Consider the following 15671-nt stretch of genomic DNA (forward strand, 5'->3'; position numbering starts at 1 on the left):
TTCCAAGAAACCGAACAAAACCAGGACACACAGTCTGAAGGATAGGCTTTGTCATATACAAGGACCATTTTATTAAGTCCTCCTATTCATTTATAAGCAGTAAACAAATACTTTGAAGACTTTCATGTAGTCGTTTGTAGGGTTAAGGACATTTTTACGTGTTTATTAATATACAGTATTTGTCAACAAGAATAACTTGTATGTATTAAAACATATTGTATATTACTAACTGTGATGAATAATATTATCATTCAATAAGTGTTTACACAGCAGCCTCTACTAACTTGCAGAATTTAAGGCAGGATGCAAGCTGTAACAGGCTTCACACTAAAATAACTGCTTAACACTATGTGTCTGTGTATTTCTGTGGTGTGGATGATACATAATGCAACTTAGGTCACTTGCAGGACCCACCATTTAAACAATAGATCTTAGTAGGTATCCTTAATAGGACAGTACTGTTACTGGTCACTGGATCATATGATTTTGCCACTGTGATGTGATCTGTAAGTGTTCACCAAGCACAGTACTTTGACTGTATTGATTATAGGGGGGGGGGGTGTAATACTAGACTACCATACTTGAAACAAGAAACACAAAAACGACAGAGTCGGATCACTTTCTGAATACAAGTTTAATCGAAGTACTGATTCGTAACAAAAAAATACCCCAAACCCCACCCTCCCACCCCTACATTTTTTGTGCCACTCAGCTGTAAGCGCTGGTCAGACTCCTGTACAGAGCAGTACAGATAGAGAGAGAGAAGTAAATTAGCACATTACAAAGATAACCCTCTTATTCAATCCAAAAACTTCTGAATGCAGCAAGGGGGAGAATGCGCTGATGGAAAACTGTGGTTGTGTTGTGACATTTGTCCCAGGTGTAGCTCCACGTCCTCTCGTCTCCTCTCCAGAACTCAAACCAAGACTGTCAAGTCTTTTCTGCTCTAGATATCCTTGATTACATCTTCCAGCTCCTCTTTGGAATACATGTGGAAGGTCTTTCCAGGCTCTACTGTTGCCAGCTACAGGAGAGACACAGATTAAGCCTTCATGAAACGAGCACAGGGGATATATACTCTGATAGTCCTGTGCAAACTTAAAACGGCTGTGGCTAAGAGTTTTTTCAAATGAAAGTCAAACTAACACTGGTGATGTGGTTTGAACTGGACATTTTAATAAACGAATTCAACCTCTCAAATGTCCACAAAGATCAACTAAAACCAGGTATTTAGAACATGAGTGAGAAATGAGGAACAAACCTCAATATTGGTGGCGTTGAGCTTCTCCTCCATCACCTGCTTCAGAATGGTGAGAGACGACTTGATGGCGTCTTTTAATGTCATGGACTGTCAGTTACCCAGGGGGAGAGAGACAAACCGAAAAGATACAACCCTTCAGTGTTGGTGATTTGCATGTCTTTACTTTAGATGACTTGTGCCAATAGGAGCTGAGAAAAATCTACAATTTTGCATTTTGCAAAAAAACAATAATTTAACAGCTTGCATATCAGATAGCAGCCTATAAACAGATCAATTTGCATAGCTAATTTTCCTGGTGATTATAAATGTGCAGTGGATACCTTGTGGTAGACCTCTTGCAGAGAACTCTGTGCTCCCTCAGATGCTGAGCCGATGGCCCGAGCATCACACTGCACAAAGGTTCCTGATGGGTCCATGTGGTACCTGCATTTACAAACATAAGATCTAAGTCTCTCAGTGGTCTGACTTAAAAGTTATAAGTATTTAAGGTGCATTAAATCTTTACATACAGCTGCGGTCCTTTTTCATCAACTCCCCCAAACAGAAGTGCTACGCCAAATGGTCGACTCTGTATAAGTGCCAGAACAGAGGAACAGAGAAGAGAGAGAAGAATACAGGTCAGGCCACATTACTGACACCATCAATCTGTATGCTTTTGGAAAAAATAATAATTCCATTGACTTGAGATTTGAATGAGTGAATATTTCAACAGAGATCATCTGAGTGACTGACCATGGCACCGGGATCAGCATCCTCCTCTCCAAACTGCAGCGCCAGGTTGGACACAGCCTGAGTCACACTCTCCACTGTCATTGTCTCATTGTAAGTGAACCAGTGGTTCTGAGAAGGAAAATCAACAAGTTAATTTCAGGTTAAACACAAGGTCAGTAAACTGCTTAAATTACAGTGTGCTCAGCATCCGTACCTGTGTTTCCACTCTTGCTTTGTCAATTAGAGTCTTAGCATCAGCTATCAAGCCACTCATGGCGCAACCTTTGAGGTGGAGAGAAAGAAAATTAAGTAACCGGACGACCTTCAGATGCTGTAGCCTAACCGAACAGTCATCACTGTCAAACATAGAAAATGTAATGTCATACTACATCAACTGTGGTAACATTAATATACAAGAGGTGCAGGTTTAATCATTGCCACTGATCAAATTTTGCAGTCTTACATAGTACAAGCGATATGACTGTTACTGTATTTCCTAAATTAAATAACATGACAAAGGTCAGGCCTTTCTTTGTAATAACCCTAAAGAGAAAGTTGTCCATGCATGCGATATGAGTAGGCTCAACTATTATTCCAAGAAAAAAAAAAAAAAAAAAAAAAAAAAAAAGGCACACAGGTCTGCCCAAAATACATTTCAAACTATTTTAACTCACAATGAATGCCACTCAAGATTTTTGGTCAGGGCAAAGAGAAAACCCAGAAAAGTTCTGATAAGATTTTAAAAAATACAAAGTGTTTCCCATTCTATTAGCTCAAAACCAAAAGCCTCACAGAGGGGAAATCTAGAAAGAGAATGAGAAGTGCCCTTTTATGACTCTTTTCTTATCAATAGATCTTTACATGGGCAAAATATGTTTCTGCTACAGTTCAGATTGTCCGTTTTACTATGCAAACTATTCTTCTTCAGCAATATTTTTTCTTGGATCAATTACCATGCTATTGTTAAAACAATTTTAACAACACAATAAAATTAATCTTGTTTTTTCCATCATTTAAGTATGTTCTTATGTGTTTATTTTACATTTTACTCTGCTTCTCACTTGTAAGTGTAAGTGTACAATGCTTTTCATTTCAGTGAACAAAACATGCAATACAAACACAGCTAAGTGTTAAAACTCATTCTTGTTTTCCTTTTCCAATATACAAATACAGTTAAAATGATGAATTGATTGTTTACCTGTCAAATTAGTTGCGGATTTATGATTAAAACACCAGCAAATAACTTTTCTCAAATACAGTACTTATTCAATCATTAATTTTCGGTATGAATTCTTTTTTTTTTTTGTTCCCACTGACCAATGTGACTGTCAATCTCCACGATCTTCTCAATGCTGTTGGGCTCCATCAGGGGAGAGGTGATCCTCTTCTCCACAGCCAGACACACGCCCTCTGATGTCTGGATACCAATGGCTGTGGAGCCCAACTGGGAGAGCAAGGCCAGACCAAAGACAACTTATGAGCTTCGGATGGGACACTTGTTTTCAAGTTTCAGCATACAATATCACACAGAGGTTGACAGTTATGTTAGTCAGCATAGAATACTCACCTTTATAGCCTCAATGGCATATTCAACCTGGAACAATCTTCCTTCAGGAGAGAATGTGTTCACACCTCTGCAAAACAGATGTGAATAATTATTACTAACGGTTGTCAGTTCAACATTGGAAAACAATATGCCAATAAATGTAGTTGGCATAATGCTGAGTTTGTATTTTCGCATGTCTAGAGTCACCACAAAAAAACAACAAAAAAAACAACAACACACACAAACACTTTCAGTCAAAGTCAAAGCGTTTGTGCGCACACAAGTTTCTTGATAACAGCATTACTAAAACACATTTTTAATCTCAGTTTGGCTTTCTGGTTAAATAAAGGTTAAATTAAAAAAAAAAACAGCGATACCGAAAGTGAAAGCAAATTAAGTTGTCGGAAAGCGACTAGCTGCTAGCTAACTATCTACAACAAACAGCTAAACAATTACAACAAGGGTTGCAAACAAAGGCACCTCCAAACTTCTTTGACCAGTCAAAATCGAAAACAGCCTTAAAGAAACTTGTTAACATAAGTGTGCTTTCCTGAGTTTGCTCATTCCCACTGAGAAGCGCTCAACAAATGACAAAGCAGTTTGAGTTGCACCTACCTGTCATATTCCGATCTTGTCAAAAACATCTTTTAACGTTTTACACAGGACCTGCAAACACAGAAGAGGGAATATGTAAGATTCCTAAACTACATAAATTAAGCACTTATGAAAAAGGAGGAGGAGGAGGACAAAAATTTGAGTATAAGTTAGCCGTCACACCGGGTGATTAGCTAGCTAGGGTTAGCTGCGATACCGAGCAAGCGTGCTGGCTAATTGACAGTAAGCTAAAACAACCGCACAGAAACGACTAATATTAGTCCAACATCCATATTCCGACATTTTAACTACTTTTAAGAGAATGTAAATTGGGATTTAAGCGACGTTCCACTAAATAATTGCACTTGTTAGACTAGTTTACCTCCAGCTACAAACCCTTGAATGAGTTCGCTCGTTTCAGGGGAAGCGTCGGGGGTGTAACATCCAACAGCGCCGGTTGTCAACAAATCGTGAGAAAGGTTCCGCAGTTCTGTGCAGCGCTATCCCTGAGCGTCAGTAAACATGCTATCACCACAAAGTTATTTAATTTTAAACATTACTTTATTAGCATCCAGTTATACAGCCATGAAGTAAAAAAGGTAATGTATTTTTGTGATTATCGTTTTAAAATAATACGACCAATTATTGTAATAAAGTCTACAGAAAAATATTTTTTACTCTAGCACCTATTTAAAGAAGGAAATGTTTTAAAGTAAAATACCGAGGAGTATCAAATTCGATGGTAATGGTAAAGCTGACAATAAACAGTAGCTGTAGGTTAACTATAAATGGTGTTGTTTTGTCTCTTGAGCCACTATTTCATGTGAATAAGTCATTATTCATTTATTTTGAAGTGGATAGGTAGTGAAATAATGCGGTCACAATGGAATGATAAACTTTCTATCTCCGATTTTAGTAAATAATCAAGAAAGCACATTTCAGTGAAGAGTTAGTCAAATTAGGTCCAACAACAGTCCCATATGGTCTAGCGGTTAGGATTCCTGGTTTTCACCCAGGCGGCCCGGGTTCGACTCCCGGTATGGGAACGTGCTTTTGAGATAAGAGAGCAGTAATAAAGCCACACTGACATCCATCTTCATAATATCGCATGAGAAAAAGAACATAGAGTCAATCACGATATACAAATTCAAGTGGGCCCCTATAATGTTGGAGTGTGCCTGTAATAACAGCGAAGCAGCCACTGAGTGTCATCAGTGAGAAAGAGAAATATCAATAGAAGCAGTGGAAACCTGTCGATATTTCTGGACTTCAAATGCAAAATGTACCCCTTTAAAAGTGGCTTATATGGACATATGTTAAATATGGTGAGGACTTTTGAAATAAAACTAAAACTAATGATGCTGGAGATTAAAGACATATTATGGCTTTTTGTATGCTTCCTGCCCAAAAATGCATAGGCCTACTATCCCTTCTGCACTGTCCCATTAGTATTATTTCATGCAGAGATCAAGTATTGGTGGAAAAAGCACTCAGATACTTTAATACCACAATCTACAAAACCTTCTTTCAAAAGTCCTGCATTCAAAACCAGAGGACCATACTTAAAAGTATTCTCAAGTATTCCAAGTAAAACTATATTATTTCTATGATATTTCTTCTACTTTTATTTATTTGTTTTGAATTTGTAAATCGAGTTCCCCTTGCCTATGTAAGATAATATTGTATTATTATTATTTTTTAGAAATAGTAGTAGCCTAGTAGTAATAGTATTATAAGTATTAGGCTATTATTATTATTATTATTATTATTATTATTATTATTATTCAATATTATTATCAAGTGAAATCAAGTGCAGCAGTTGCCTTTTGACATGCTGTGAAATATGAAGTAAGTAGGATATTAAAGAGCATAATATGTTCTGTAGGCCTAACATAATAATAGCCCAGTGTAATAATGATATACGTCCACTGTAATCAGGTAATCTCTGTCCTGAGATGTGGAGCAGTGATAAGTGAATAAGTGAAGTTACGGGTGATGTGAGAGGAGGGGATGTTCATGCAGGCCGGTGGTGTCGGGTTTCATTTCCCGGGTGGGATCAGTTCGGTCCTGTCCTGTTTTGGTTCTGTGTTGATGTCCTCTCTTCAGACTCTGAAATCTGAACAAACCCATTCCCGCTGCTGTTGCGGATGGATAAACAATACGTATTCTCTTACTCTCAGGGCCGTCTGCCAGGTGTACAGCTTTGACAAGTCTCCGTGTTATTAAAATTGTCAACATGAAGAGCGAGAGGGAGGACATCATTTTCCAGGCGCTCCTCTTGATCCACAGTAAGTTTGGTTGCCGCTGCATTGTTTTTACTTTTGTTACAGGTGCGTGTTGTTACTGTAGAGTATGCACACATAAGATTATATTTTTAAAAGTATGCTGCAAACAAGACGTAATCTCCTGCATCAGTACGTGATTAAATTTTTAAAAAAGTATTTTCTTTGGTTACAAGTTTACTCTTTTTCTTTTCTACCATTTTCAGACCGGAGTCATCTTAATGCTTAAAGGCTTTAGAGGCGCTAAGCTGATTTAAAAGTTTTAGAGCACACTTCAGTTGATTTGCTGATATGTAGAGGCAGATATTATTCATTTGAATTTCTTCAGGCTGATATTAAAACCAGACTCACAGTGCTTTTCATCTGTCCACCTCAGCTTCACTCGCACACAGACACATTCCTGTCTGATGAGTTTTACTGAGTCAGTGTCTAAACCATCAGGACAGTGTAAGAAAAGCATTTACTTTGCAGCATGAAATGAATATCCGTCAATTACTTTACCTTATACTTTTATACTATTGTTTCCAATTAAGGCTACTTTTAACACAACCCACAACATGCACTGGTATGTTGTGGAAACGTCACCCAGGTCTGACTGGATCTGTTCAAGTGATTCTCCTGTTCACTTTTCTACTGTTTCTATTTCAGTCCCTGTGGCCTGCCTCTTCACTGCAGGTATGTTCCTCGGTGTGTGTGTGTGTGTGTGTGTGTGTGTGTGTGCGCAGTTGTGATTTATTTCTATACATTTCTCCTAAGGGATTTAGTAAATGCTTGACGTCTCTGTGTGAATATCTACCCCCTCTCTGTCCCTCAGTGTCAGGTCAGTCCGACAGCAGCAGCAGTGTAGTGGTGGCAGGTTACAATGTAAGCGCCTCAGCTGGGTCGAGAGTGGTGCTGCAGTGTGTGAGCGGTCGCATGGTGTGGACCAGGGACAGGGTGAGGGACAGACAGAGGGTGGTCCACTGGGACCTGTACCGGGCCCATCCGGACTACGCCATGGAGAGGGTGGTGGACATGTTTTCAGCAGGAGACCAGAGGATCTACAACTCCTACAACCTGGGCAGAGTCGGCATCACCCAAACAGCCTTCAGGGATGGAAACTTCTCCCTGGTCATCAAAGGTCACACTCACTGTCTTTGACTTTAATGTCTGTAGCTATGGTATAACTTTGCTGCTCAGTATGAATGACATTACTTTGTTTTCCTGTCTCACGGTGGCTTTGCCTTGATTCTTATTCTCTTATAGCTGTATAGCTCTGATTTTCTTACCCTGCAGGTAGCTATTAATTTCTGTACATACCAGCATAAAAGTCAAATTTGCTTGAGACACATAATCCATCAGTTAACATTGACCTTATTTATTAAAAGCTGCATTTCCACCACAGAAATATCTTGTCTCATGAGCAGTGTCTTTTAATTGACAACATCTAATGTGTGCAGTAGTGTATTTGCTCTTTATTCCTAAAGGTAAATGCTCATGCTTCAAATCCTTCAAAGGTGGGTTTTGTTTCAAGCAAGATGGATCACCTCCTTCATAAAGCACATGGGAAACGCTGCTGTTTTGAAAAATTCTTGGTGCATTCAAGAAATGTGGGAAACTCCATCAATTAGCTTTCAGGATTCATTCACAGTATTTGCTTTGTTGCTTTTCTGCCATGATTTACTCTCCAACAGCTGAGTTCAAACATTGAAATTCTGACACACTGTAGCTGTCAAAGCATCGTAAACACCTGAATGCACCAATCAGAAGGATTTCTTTTTAAAACAGTTCCAGTGCTCAACAGCATTCAAGCAATTTTGACAGATAAACTGGTGGAAGGTGAACTAGCGCTCACAGTTTCTGCAAACAGCACACAAAACCACTGGTATTGTCTTTTAAGTGCATATGTGACAATTATTTGACCCAACAATATCATTATGTTTGCTTTTCTGCATGTGATGATAGATGTGACGATGAACGACAGAGGTCTGTACTCCTGTAACCTCCACCATCTCTACTGCCACCTGTACGAGACGGTCAGAGTACAGCTCAACGTCACTAAATCACGTATGTATCTCACTTTACCAACTACCAGCATCTTCAACACACAGCAGCTTTAAAGCTGACTCAGTTTGTCTTTTTTTTTTTTTTTTTTGCATGTTTACCATAAAGGCCGTAAGGAACAGCGCTTCTGGGATGGACAAAAGGCGGTGTATGTGGTGCTGCTTGGGAGCACCGTGGTGCTGCCGTGCATCAACCGACGCAACGTGTGGACAGACTGGAGCAACGACGAGGAGGACCAGCAGGTGCGTGTACTACATGAGTTTATTTTCCTCAGACAATCAATCTCAGCCTGGATTTATTTTTGATTTAGAGGGATTACGTGATATTGACTGAAAAATGCAACTCCTTTCCTGCTTTGGTGGTTTCCAGGTAGTCCACTGGGACCGCCAGTCCCCAGGAATCCGCCATGACCGTGCTGACCGGCTGGTGGATCTGTACGCCTCTGGGGAGCAGCGCAGCTACGGACCACTGTTCCTCCAGAGGAAGATGAACATCAGCAATCAAGCCTTCTCAGAGGGAGACTTCTCACTCACCATATCTGACCTGCAGGTGTGTAATGTTGTGTAAAAGGAGAGTAACTTCAAGGGGGAACCAAGAACACCGTAAGAGCCTGGTAGTTTTAGTACACATTGTTAAAATATTCTCCTATAGTAAGGAGTACACTTCCCGCTGGGCTCACCCATACTACAAATCTGTGTGCCCATGCACTTTGGATGCAGTGTGTAGAGAGAGTGTGTTCTACATGTGTTTCTAGAACACATGGAAGTTACATCAGTAATGTGGCTCTTGTCAGATTAAACATTATTGCTGTATTGGGAAATGAGGTTGGCAGCCACAGTATGTTGAGCAATCACATCAACTTTTAAAAACAACAACAACAGTATCATTACAGACAATACAAGACCCGCCCAAAACGACCCTGTCAGTCCCTTTGTGGCACTTGTAGTAATAGAAAGCAGTTTAGTCCTTATAGTCACATTTTAGAGAATCTCTAGGGCCCCAGGGTTTTGTTTTGTTTTGATAGAGTTCATAAATCAGTAGATGTAGGTTAAACACAGGCTCAAGAGACTCTGGGGCTTTACGACCACACTGTGGAATGGGGCCAGTTTTCCTGTCAGCGTGAGGCAGAAATGGGCTTCCACAGAGATCTGGGCATTAGGGATTAAGATAACCTGACTGACAGTATTCATTTATTTGCATGTTCTGTAATTTAAGATATATTTTCTTTTTTGTGAAATGTAATTTAAAGTCTTTTCAGTTTACATAATTTTTAAACAACATTTTAGAGTGTCAGGTCAGATATTACATGCTAACATTAGAATGGGTTCCGTCATCCAAGCTAATTCAGTAAATTATGTAACAGTTCCAAATCGCAGATAGTGTGTTAGTATTCAGTAACAACTAATCTCCACCTAGGTTATGGGGTGCATCCCATTTTAAATTAGTCAAGGGTAAATCTTCACTGTATAAGTCATAAGTCTGTAAATTTTAATCTTTCTAAGAATTATAGTCAGTATTATCTACAGTACCTATTTGGGTGTGATCTTACACATACAGAGTCAGACAGACACATTGGTTCTTACATAAACCAAGGATAAAACAATGACCTTTAAGTCTTTTTTGTTCTGAGAGCCCTTAAAGCCAAGGTTTTCATGTGAGTATAATATCACCATAGTCAATATAGATAATGTTATCCTTTTAAAGACTATTTAAATTGGTAATGTAAATTGTTAACATCATTCAAAAAGATTGTGGTAGGGTTGTATAATCGGCAACGGTGCATTTGGTCCCTTGCAGGCTTGCCACAGTTACAGTGAATATTCAAAGTAGAAAACAGACTGTCACTGCCTCCCAAAATAACCAGTATGATCATTACAAAAATGATTGATTTCAGTCTTTTTTCTGCTCGCTACTTTTATGGTTAAAATTTTGTTACAGGAATCTAAAACTTCTTAAGGTCACCAAATGAAATCATTTCAGGAAATTTCCAACCAAATGTAGCAGAAATATATATAGTGACCAAAGTAAGACTTTTCAGCTCAAATTATGAACTAAATAATCCGTTTAGGTTTTAATAACGGATTAAAAATGAATTGTCAATATTTATAGGTTATATTTTTGGTTTGGTTATTGTTTTTGTAAATAGACAAACATTCACAACTACAGGAAATTTAAAGTCGTCAGTTACCTAACCTGTTTGACCTTTGAACTGTGGGATGAAACTATAGCACCAAGAATAAAGACATGCTGACATTAGAAGAACATTTAAACTCTACACAGAAAGACAGGTTCAGACACAGAGCCTTCTTACTGTGCAGCGTCAGTGTCATCAACATCAGTCTTCAGGGGCTTTTTGACTAACACACCTGTTTCCTTTCTACTATGACAAGTTGAAATGTCTGCTGTGAAAAAGGCCTATGGCATGAAAAAGTAGTATCCATTGCATAGTATATCCAGTTGTTTTCTATAGGCAGTAAGTGTTTTGCACGCTGTTTGTGTGCCCTGTTGCTTGCTGCACAGCATACATGCTGTTTTGCAGGAGAGCTCTGAGTGGCTGTAGTTGAAAAAACAGAGAAGGGCCCAGTGTCATTTATGTTTCTTTTCCTATTGTCCAATCCGATGAATTAAGAGGTGGGCCTTCTGTGGTTGAGACGACCAAGTTTACAGTTAGTACTCCATCATTGTAGCTCCTACAATCAAGGAGAAGAAACTAGTGGTGGTTGTTGCTGGATCCCTGGAGCTATATGACTTTACCAGCCACAGTTACCATAATTTAACAGCAAACAGCAGGCCTAGGGGCAAATTAGTGCAGTACTTGAGATTTCAGGTGAGTGTAGCAGCTGTGCTGCGCATAATATATTTTTATTCAAGTGTGGTGTGTCTTTTTTCAACGTTTACTCTGCATCAACTTGTAGTCTTGATCAGCTGTGAGCAGAATTGTCGAATCCTCTTCAAAAATTTTCTCTTTGTTTTGAACAAATCCTTTGGTTCTTTCATCGGTACTCCTGCTGTCCCCGGCAGAATCATGGAGATCGGAGGCAGGTGAAGTTGCCTCATTCAAGTGAAGTGGTTTCTGATTGGTCTCAGCAGCAGTGGCGTCATCTAAGCCAGCTTTCTCTGGTGGACTCTTGTTGTTGCCTTTAGCGGTCCTGTCAGCTGTAGCTGGGGTTCCATCATTTGTGGTTTTGGCTTCATCTAAGCTACGTGTGGGTGGTCGTTCATCACTCGGGCAAGAAGCAGTTTCTTCATCAGATAGATGAAAGTGAGTCATCCAAGCTGAAAACTGATTCTCCTTTAAAACTTACAACTTCACTGGATGTTACAAAGTGCTTGAATTTAACTGATGATTCCTCCAGTTGGCATTTTTTTATCGTCGAAAAGGCTGCTGACATGTAAGGGTTGGGGTTCGCATCATGAGGAAAATGTTTCATGGTAATAAAACGGTGCCCCAGAGCTTCACTGAGTGTGATTCTTTTTTGAGGATCTACCTGCAGCATTCGTTTGAGGAGGCTTAAAAAGGCCTGTGTGTCCTCAAACTCTGTGGTATCGTTCACCTCTGGGCGAGTCTTTGTCACGTCATTTAGACTGGTTAACTTGTCAAAAATGCCTCTATACCGCCTGGTCTTGGAGCCTGTTAGGAGCATGTACTCAGCCTCTGTATTCAGCCTCCATGAAGGGTTAGAGGAGTCTTTGTCTTTGCTGAAAAAGCAGCTAGAATAGATTCCAGAATTCAGCAAGTGATCATCAGGCAGACCCTGCATCTGCACGATGGCTCTCATTACCTGATATGCACACCTTATTGGATACAGGTTCTGGCCAAGGTACATGAAGGCCAAAACGCAGCCAAGAGACCACATATCTACAGCCTCATCAAGTGGAAGGCCCAGGATAACTTCAGGGGCCCTGTAGCCAATGGCCTGAATTAGGGTGCCAGCGTGTATTTTGGAAACGTTAGCAGCCAAACCAAAATCAATGAGTTTCACCCTGAAGGGCTGCTGATGATGATTAACCAACATTATGTTGTCTGGCTTGACATCTGCATGTGACAGACCTACGCTCTTGAGGGCGTTCAGAGCTACCAGCATTTGTTGTGTGATTACTCGAATCTCAGACAGATGCAGTGGCTGGAAGTCTCTGCTTCTGATGAAATCATATATATTTATGTCCAGCATTTCAAATGCCAGACAAACATGTCCTTTATACTCAAAATGCTCGGCAAACCTGACCAAGTTGTTCTTGTCTTGGTCAAGCTTCCTGAGTTTTTGAAGAACAGCCACCTCTCTTTTACCAGCCCAGGTCATGTCGTTCCTCACAATCTTCACAGCCATCTTCACCTTGTTGTCCAATCTCGTGCACTGGGCCACTTTCCCATAACCCCCACACCCCAGGTACTTCTCTACGAAGTATGCACTTGTATTACTAGGTAGAAGTTCGTATCTTCCTATGTTGTAATGTCCCTTCTCTCTGTGAGCACAACCACAGCATGCTCCCATTTCTAAAAGTTAAATGTTACCAATTAAACCGACTGCAGTTTATACAGACTTCTCATTTGATACTCACTAGTAAAAGTGTTGGTTGCCCGGTGAGACAGATCGTGTGACAGCATCATCTGTGTCAAAGTTGCATGTAGAAAAGTTCTTTGTGACATCATCATAGAAATCTTAGTTCAAAGGAAAACCTGGTTACCACGGTAACATGGTAATAACAGTCTGTTGATTTTCATGAGAGCTGCTCACACATTACACCCAACATTAGCCTGTTGACGTTAGCGTTAAGGAACAGCCGAGCAGAAATGCTAAAATCAGTCCGTTCTCATATTTTTCAATGTTCAACTCTTGTTGTGCCTGATAGGATTCATCTGAAGGCATACATATAGCCTATTTCATTACATTACATTACATACGGTATAATGTGTGTGTGTTTGTGTGTGTGTGTGTGTGTGTGTGTGTGTGTGTGTGTGTGTGTGCGTGCGTGCAGCCCACAGATGAGGGGATGTATTCCTGCCACCTCCACCATCATTACTGTGGCCTACATGAGAGAAGAGAGTTCCAGGTCACAGTCGAGCCACCAGTGATTCAGACCACCCAGACAGCCAAAGCACTGCCCAATGAGGACAAAGGTAACACACACACACACACACACACACACACACACACACACACACACACAAACACACAAATATACAAATACATAAACACAAACGTTCTTCCTGCTCTAGTTATAGGTCAGTGTGAGTGCTTTAGCAGAGAGGATGTTTTATAACTTAGTGGATTTCAGCTATGGTGTATACAATTAGGGGAAAAAAACACACACATCTGTTCTTTCCTTCATTCTTCCCCTCTGTACTTTTCGTTTTGTCCTCATTCATCCTTGCCATGTTTGGTCTCGGCCTCAGACTCTCCACAAAGCAAAGTAACGCCAGAGGAAGAGGAGATGAGAGGAGCAGAAAAGAAACCCCCTCATTTCTAAAGCTTTGTGTTTGTTTCATGAGAGATTTTTTTTGTTGCACTGTCAGCTTGTCTGATGCCAGAAACCCCGAAACCACACACACTCCCTAACAGCCCATTCCTCCAAACCTCACCCTCATCGATTTTCACCGTCTTTACGACCAAAAGTTCTCCACTATTTCGTCATTCTCATTAGTTTAGTTCACATTTCTCAGCACTTTGCCCTGCATTAAAAATCTCTGAGTGCTTATTAGAAAAGAAAAAGAGAGTAGAGATAGGGTGGGGGAATTGGTATGTTGGCATGCCAGCTGCCTACCTCGAATTCTTAGCGAATGAGAGAGTTTCTGGTGCATGTGTCTGTGTTTCCAGGAGGTAACTGAAGCAAATCCGTAAATGGCAGTTGTATCAATGTGGGAAAATCATTGAGAGAGGCTTAGAAATAAGAAATGCCTGCGGCTGAGCCCATCTGTGTGCGTGTGCGTGTGTGTGTACGTGTGTACGTGTGTTTGTGTGTATAAGTGAGTGTGCCAAGAAGACCGATCTCATTTCAGTGGAATCTCTCGGATACAGTCTTTGGACCTCGGTCCAGCTCTGCCCACACAATTAATCCTTCAGTCGCCGAGCTGTAATAATACAGTAGAATTGCACCATGGGAATTGCGTTTGTTGAGAAACAAGATGCGTAACTGATTTAACACCAGCACACGAGTTAATTTGTACAGTTCCTTCCTCTGTGCTCTCTTAGCATGACAGCAGTCATAATAAAAAATGTAGTGTTATTATTATTAAGTCTAGTTATCTGCTCATCTGTTGCCCTCTCTGACCAGCTGCTGCCCTGGTGACTTTGCTCTCTCCTGACATTCTGAGTTTTTCACTCTTTTTTTTTTTTTTTTACCCCACCTTCATCTTTCCTCTGTCGTGCCTTCTTTCTGTTTTTCATCCTTTGAGGGCCCCACGTGCTCAGATTTGTTTATTTTCATCACGTTCCTTTCTCTTGCTCTTTTCCATTGCTTTTCTCGCTTTCTATATACCCTTCCTTACGAAGAAAGAAAGTATTTTCAGTAGTTTATGCACAACAATAGGAAGTGTGCTTCATCTGTACGGCAGCTGGTCACACACAGGCAAAGACAAACTGAGAGGTAGACAGGCAGAGGGAAGAGCTTTTTTGAGATAGAGAGATGCACAAAGAGAGAAAGAAGGACAGGGGCCAAAGAGTCTGTTGATGAAATACGGAAGAGGAGATGTAGGTCACCCCTCCCTCTTTCCCTCCCTCTATCTCTATTATTTCTCAGAGTGGTTTGGGTAAGGGGGGAGGAGAGGGGTAGCCAGTCTAAACACAAGCACATACGTTCCCATCAGGGTACGAGTCAGGAGAAAATGCCTTGAAAGTAGAAAAAAGAAGAATCAGGGGATTTACAATGTTGATGAACGTATTGTTTTCATGTGCGCTGCAGACAAGCAGCTGTGTATGTGTTGGAGGTTTGTGTTTGGGACCGCTGGACGAAGTCTTTTCTAGCTTCATTTTGCAAGTCAGACCTCTGGAGAAACATCTCTCCGTCCCCTTCCTTTCCCTTGGCTCTCCTCCTCTGTTCCACCCCTGCTCTGCCCTTCCTTCACTCCTCTTCCTATTCCTCACTTCTCTGTGTTTTGCTGCCAGGAAAAGTAAATCACAGCATGACTTTCTGTCTGGATCTCATTTTGGCTCAAATATGTTGAGTCTGAGGTCCGCAGCTGCTTCTCGCCTTGCACTTTTTATTCTTTAATGAGGCAAAATGAGACCAGCCACCC

General features: G+C 40.5%; 2 protein-coding genes, 1 non-coding gene and 1 pseudogene across 4 annotated transcripts in view; 2 read left to right on the top strand and 2 right to left on the bottom strand.

The window, feature by feature from the left end:
* Positions 1-615: 615 nt before the first annotated feature.
* Positions 616-4577, bottom strand: psma5 (proteasome 20S subunit alpha 5). Of its 2 annotated transcripts, none has more exons than XM_023423405.2 (10): positions 4495-4577; positions 4134-4184; positions 3540-3606; positions 3290-3416; positions 2187-2254; positions 1994-2101; positions 1771-1829; positions 1582-1684; positions 1262-1348; positions 616-1024 (listed from the first exon to the last, which is right to left on the bottom strand). In XM_023423405.2, the coding sequence occupies exons 2-10, from the start codon at positions 4160-4162 to the stop codon at positions 947-949; spliced, it is 726 nt and encodes a 241-aa protein (XP_023279173.1). In that variant the 5' UTR covers positions 4163-4184; positions 4495-4577; the 3' UTR covers positions 616-946. The 2 variants fall into 2 exon arrangements, with proteins under 2 accessions (XP_023279173.1, XP_023279174.1); XM_023423406.2 differs by having other exon boundaries at positions 4509-4538.
* A 509-nt stretch (positions 4578-5086) lies between these two features.
* On the top strand, positions 5087-5158 carry trnae-uuc (transfer RNA glutamic acid (anticodon UUC)). The gene has a single exon. It is a non-coding gene; the product is annotated as a tRNA-Glu (tRNA).
* Positions 5159-6168: 1010 nt separating this feature from the next.
* Positions 6169-15671, top strand: part of LOC111667848 (matrix remodeling-associated protein 8-like) — a 12757-nt gene continuing 3254 nt past the window's right edge. The window contains exons 1-7 of the mRNA XM_023423699.2: positions 6169-6400; positions 7043-7069; positions 7209-7514; positions 8339-8440; positions 8546-8679; positions 8807-8986; positions 13415-13556. Coding sequence (XP_023279467.1) covers positions 6349-6400; positions 7043-7069; positions 7209-7514; positions 8339-8440; positions 8546-8679; positions 8807-8986; positions 13415-13556 — 943 coding nt within the window. The 5' untranslated portion in view covers positions 6169-6348. The remainder of the gene's footprint in view (positions 6401-7042; positions 7070-7208; positions 7515-8338; positions 8441-8545; positions 8680-8806; positions 8987-13414; positions 13557-15671) is intronic.
* LOC147818122 (homeodomain-interacting protein kinase 1-like) lies at positions 11342-12930 on the bottom strand (annotated as a pseudogene).

This window comes from Seriola lalandi, unplaced genomic scaffold, assembly GCF_002814215.2.
Source record: "Seriola lalandi dorsalis isolate HSWRI2012SDOR001 ecotype SW California unplaced genomic scaffold, Sedor1 jcf7180002054692, whole genome shotgun sequence".
Classification (NCBI taxonomy): Eukaryota; Metazoa; Chordata; class Actinopteri; order Carangiformes; family Carangidae; genus Seriola; species Seriola lalandi.

Coding starts and splice junctions, on each gene's coding strand:
- psma5 (XM_023423405.2), bottom strand. CDS start 4,162: ATGTTTTTGACAAGATCGGAATATGACAG. Junction 3,417..3,539: donor ATGCCATTGAGGCTATAAAG/GTGAGTATTCTA, acceptor TTGCTCTCCCAG/TTGGGCTCCACAGCCATTGG. Junction 2,255..3,289: donor GGAGATTGACAGTCACATTG/GTCAGTGGGAAC, acceptor TCCACCTCAAAG/GTTGCGCCATGAGTGGCTTG.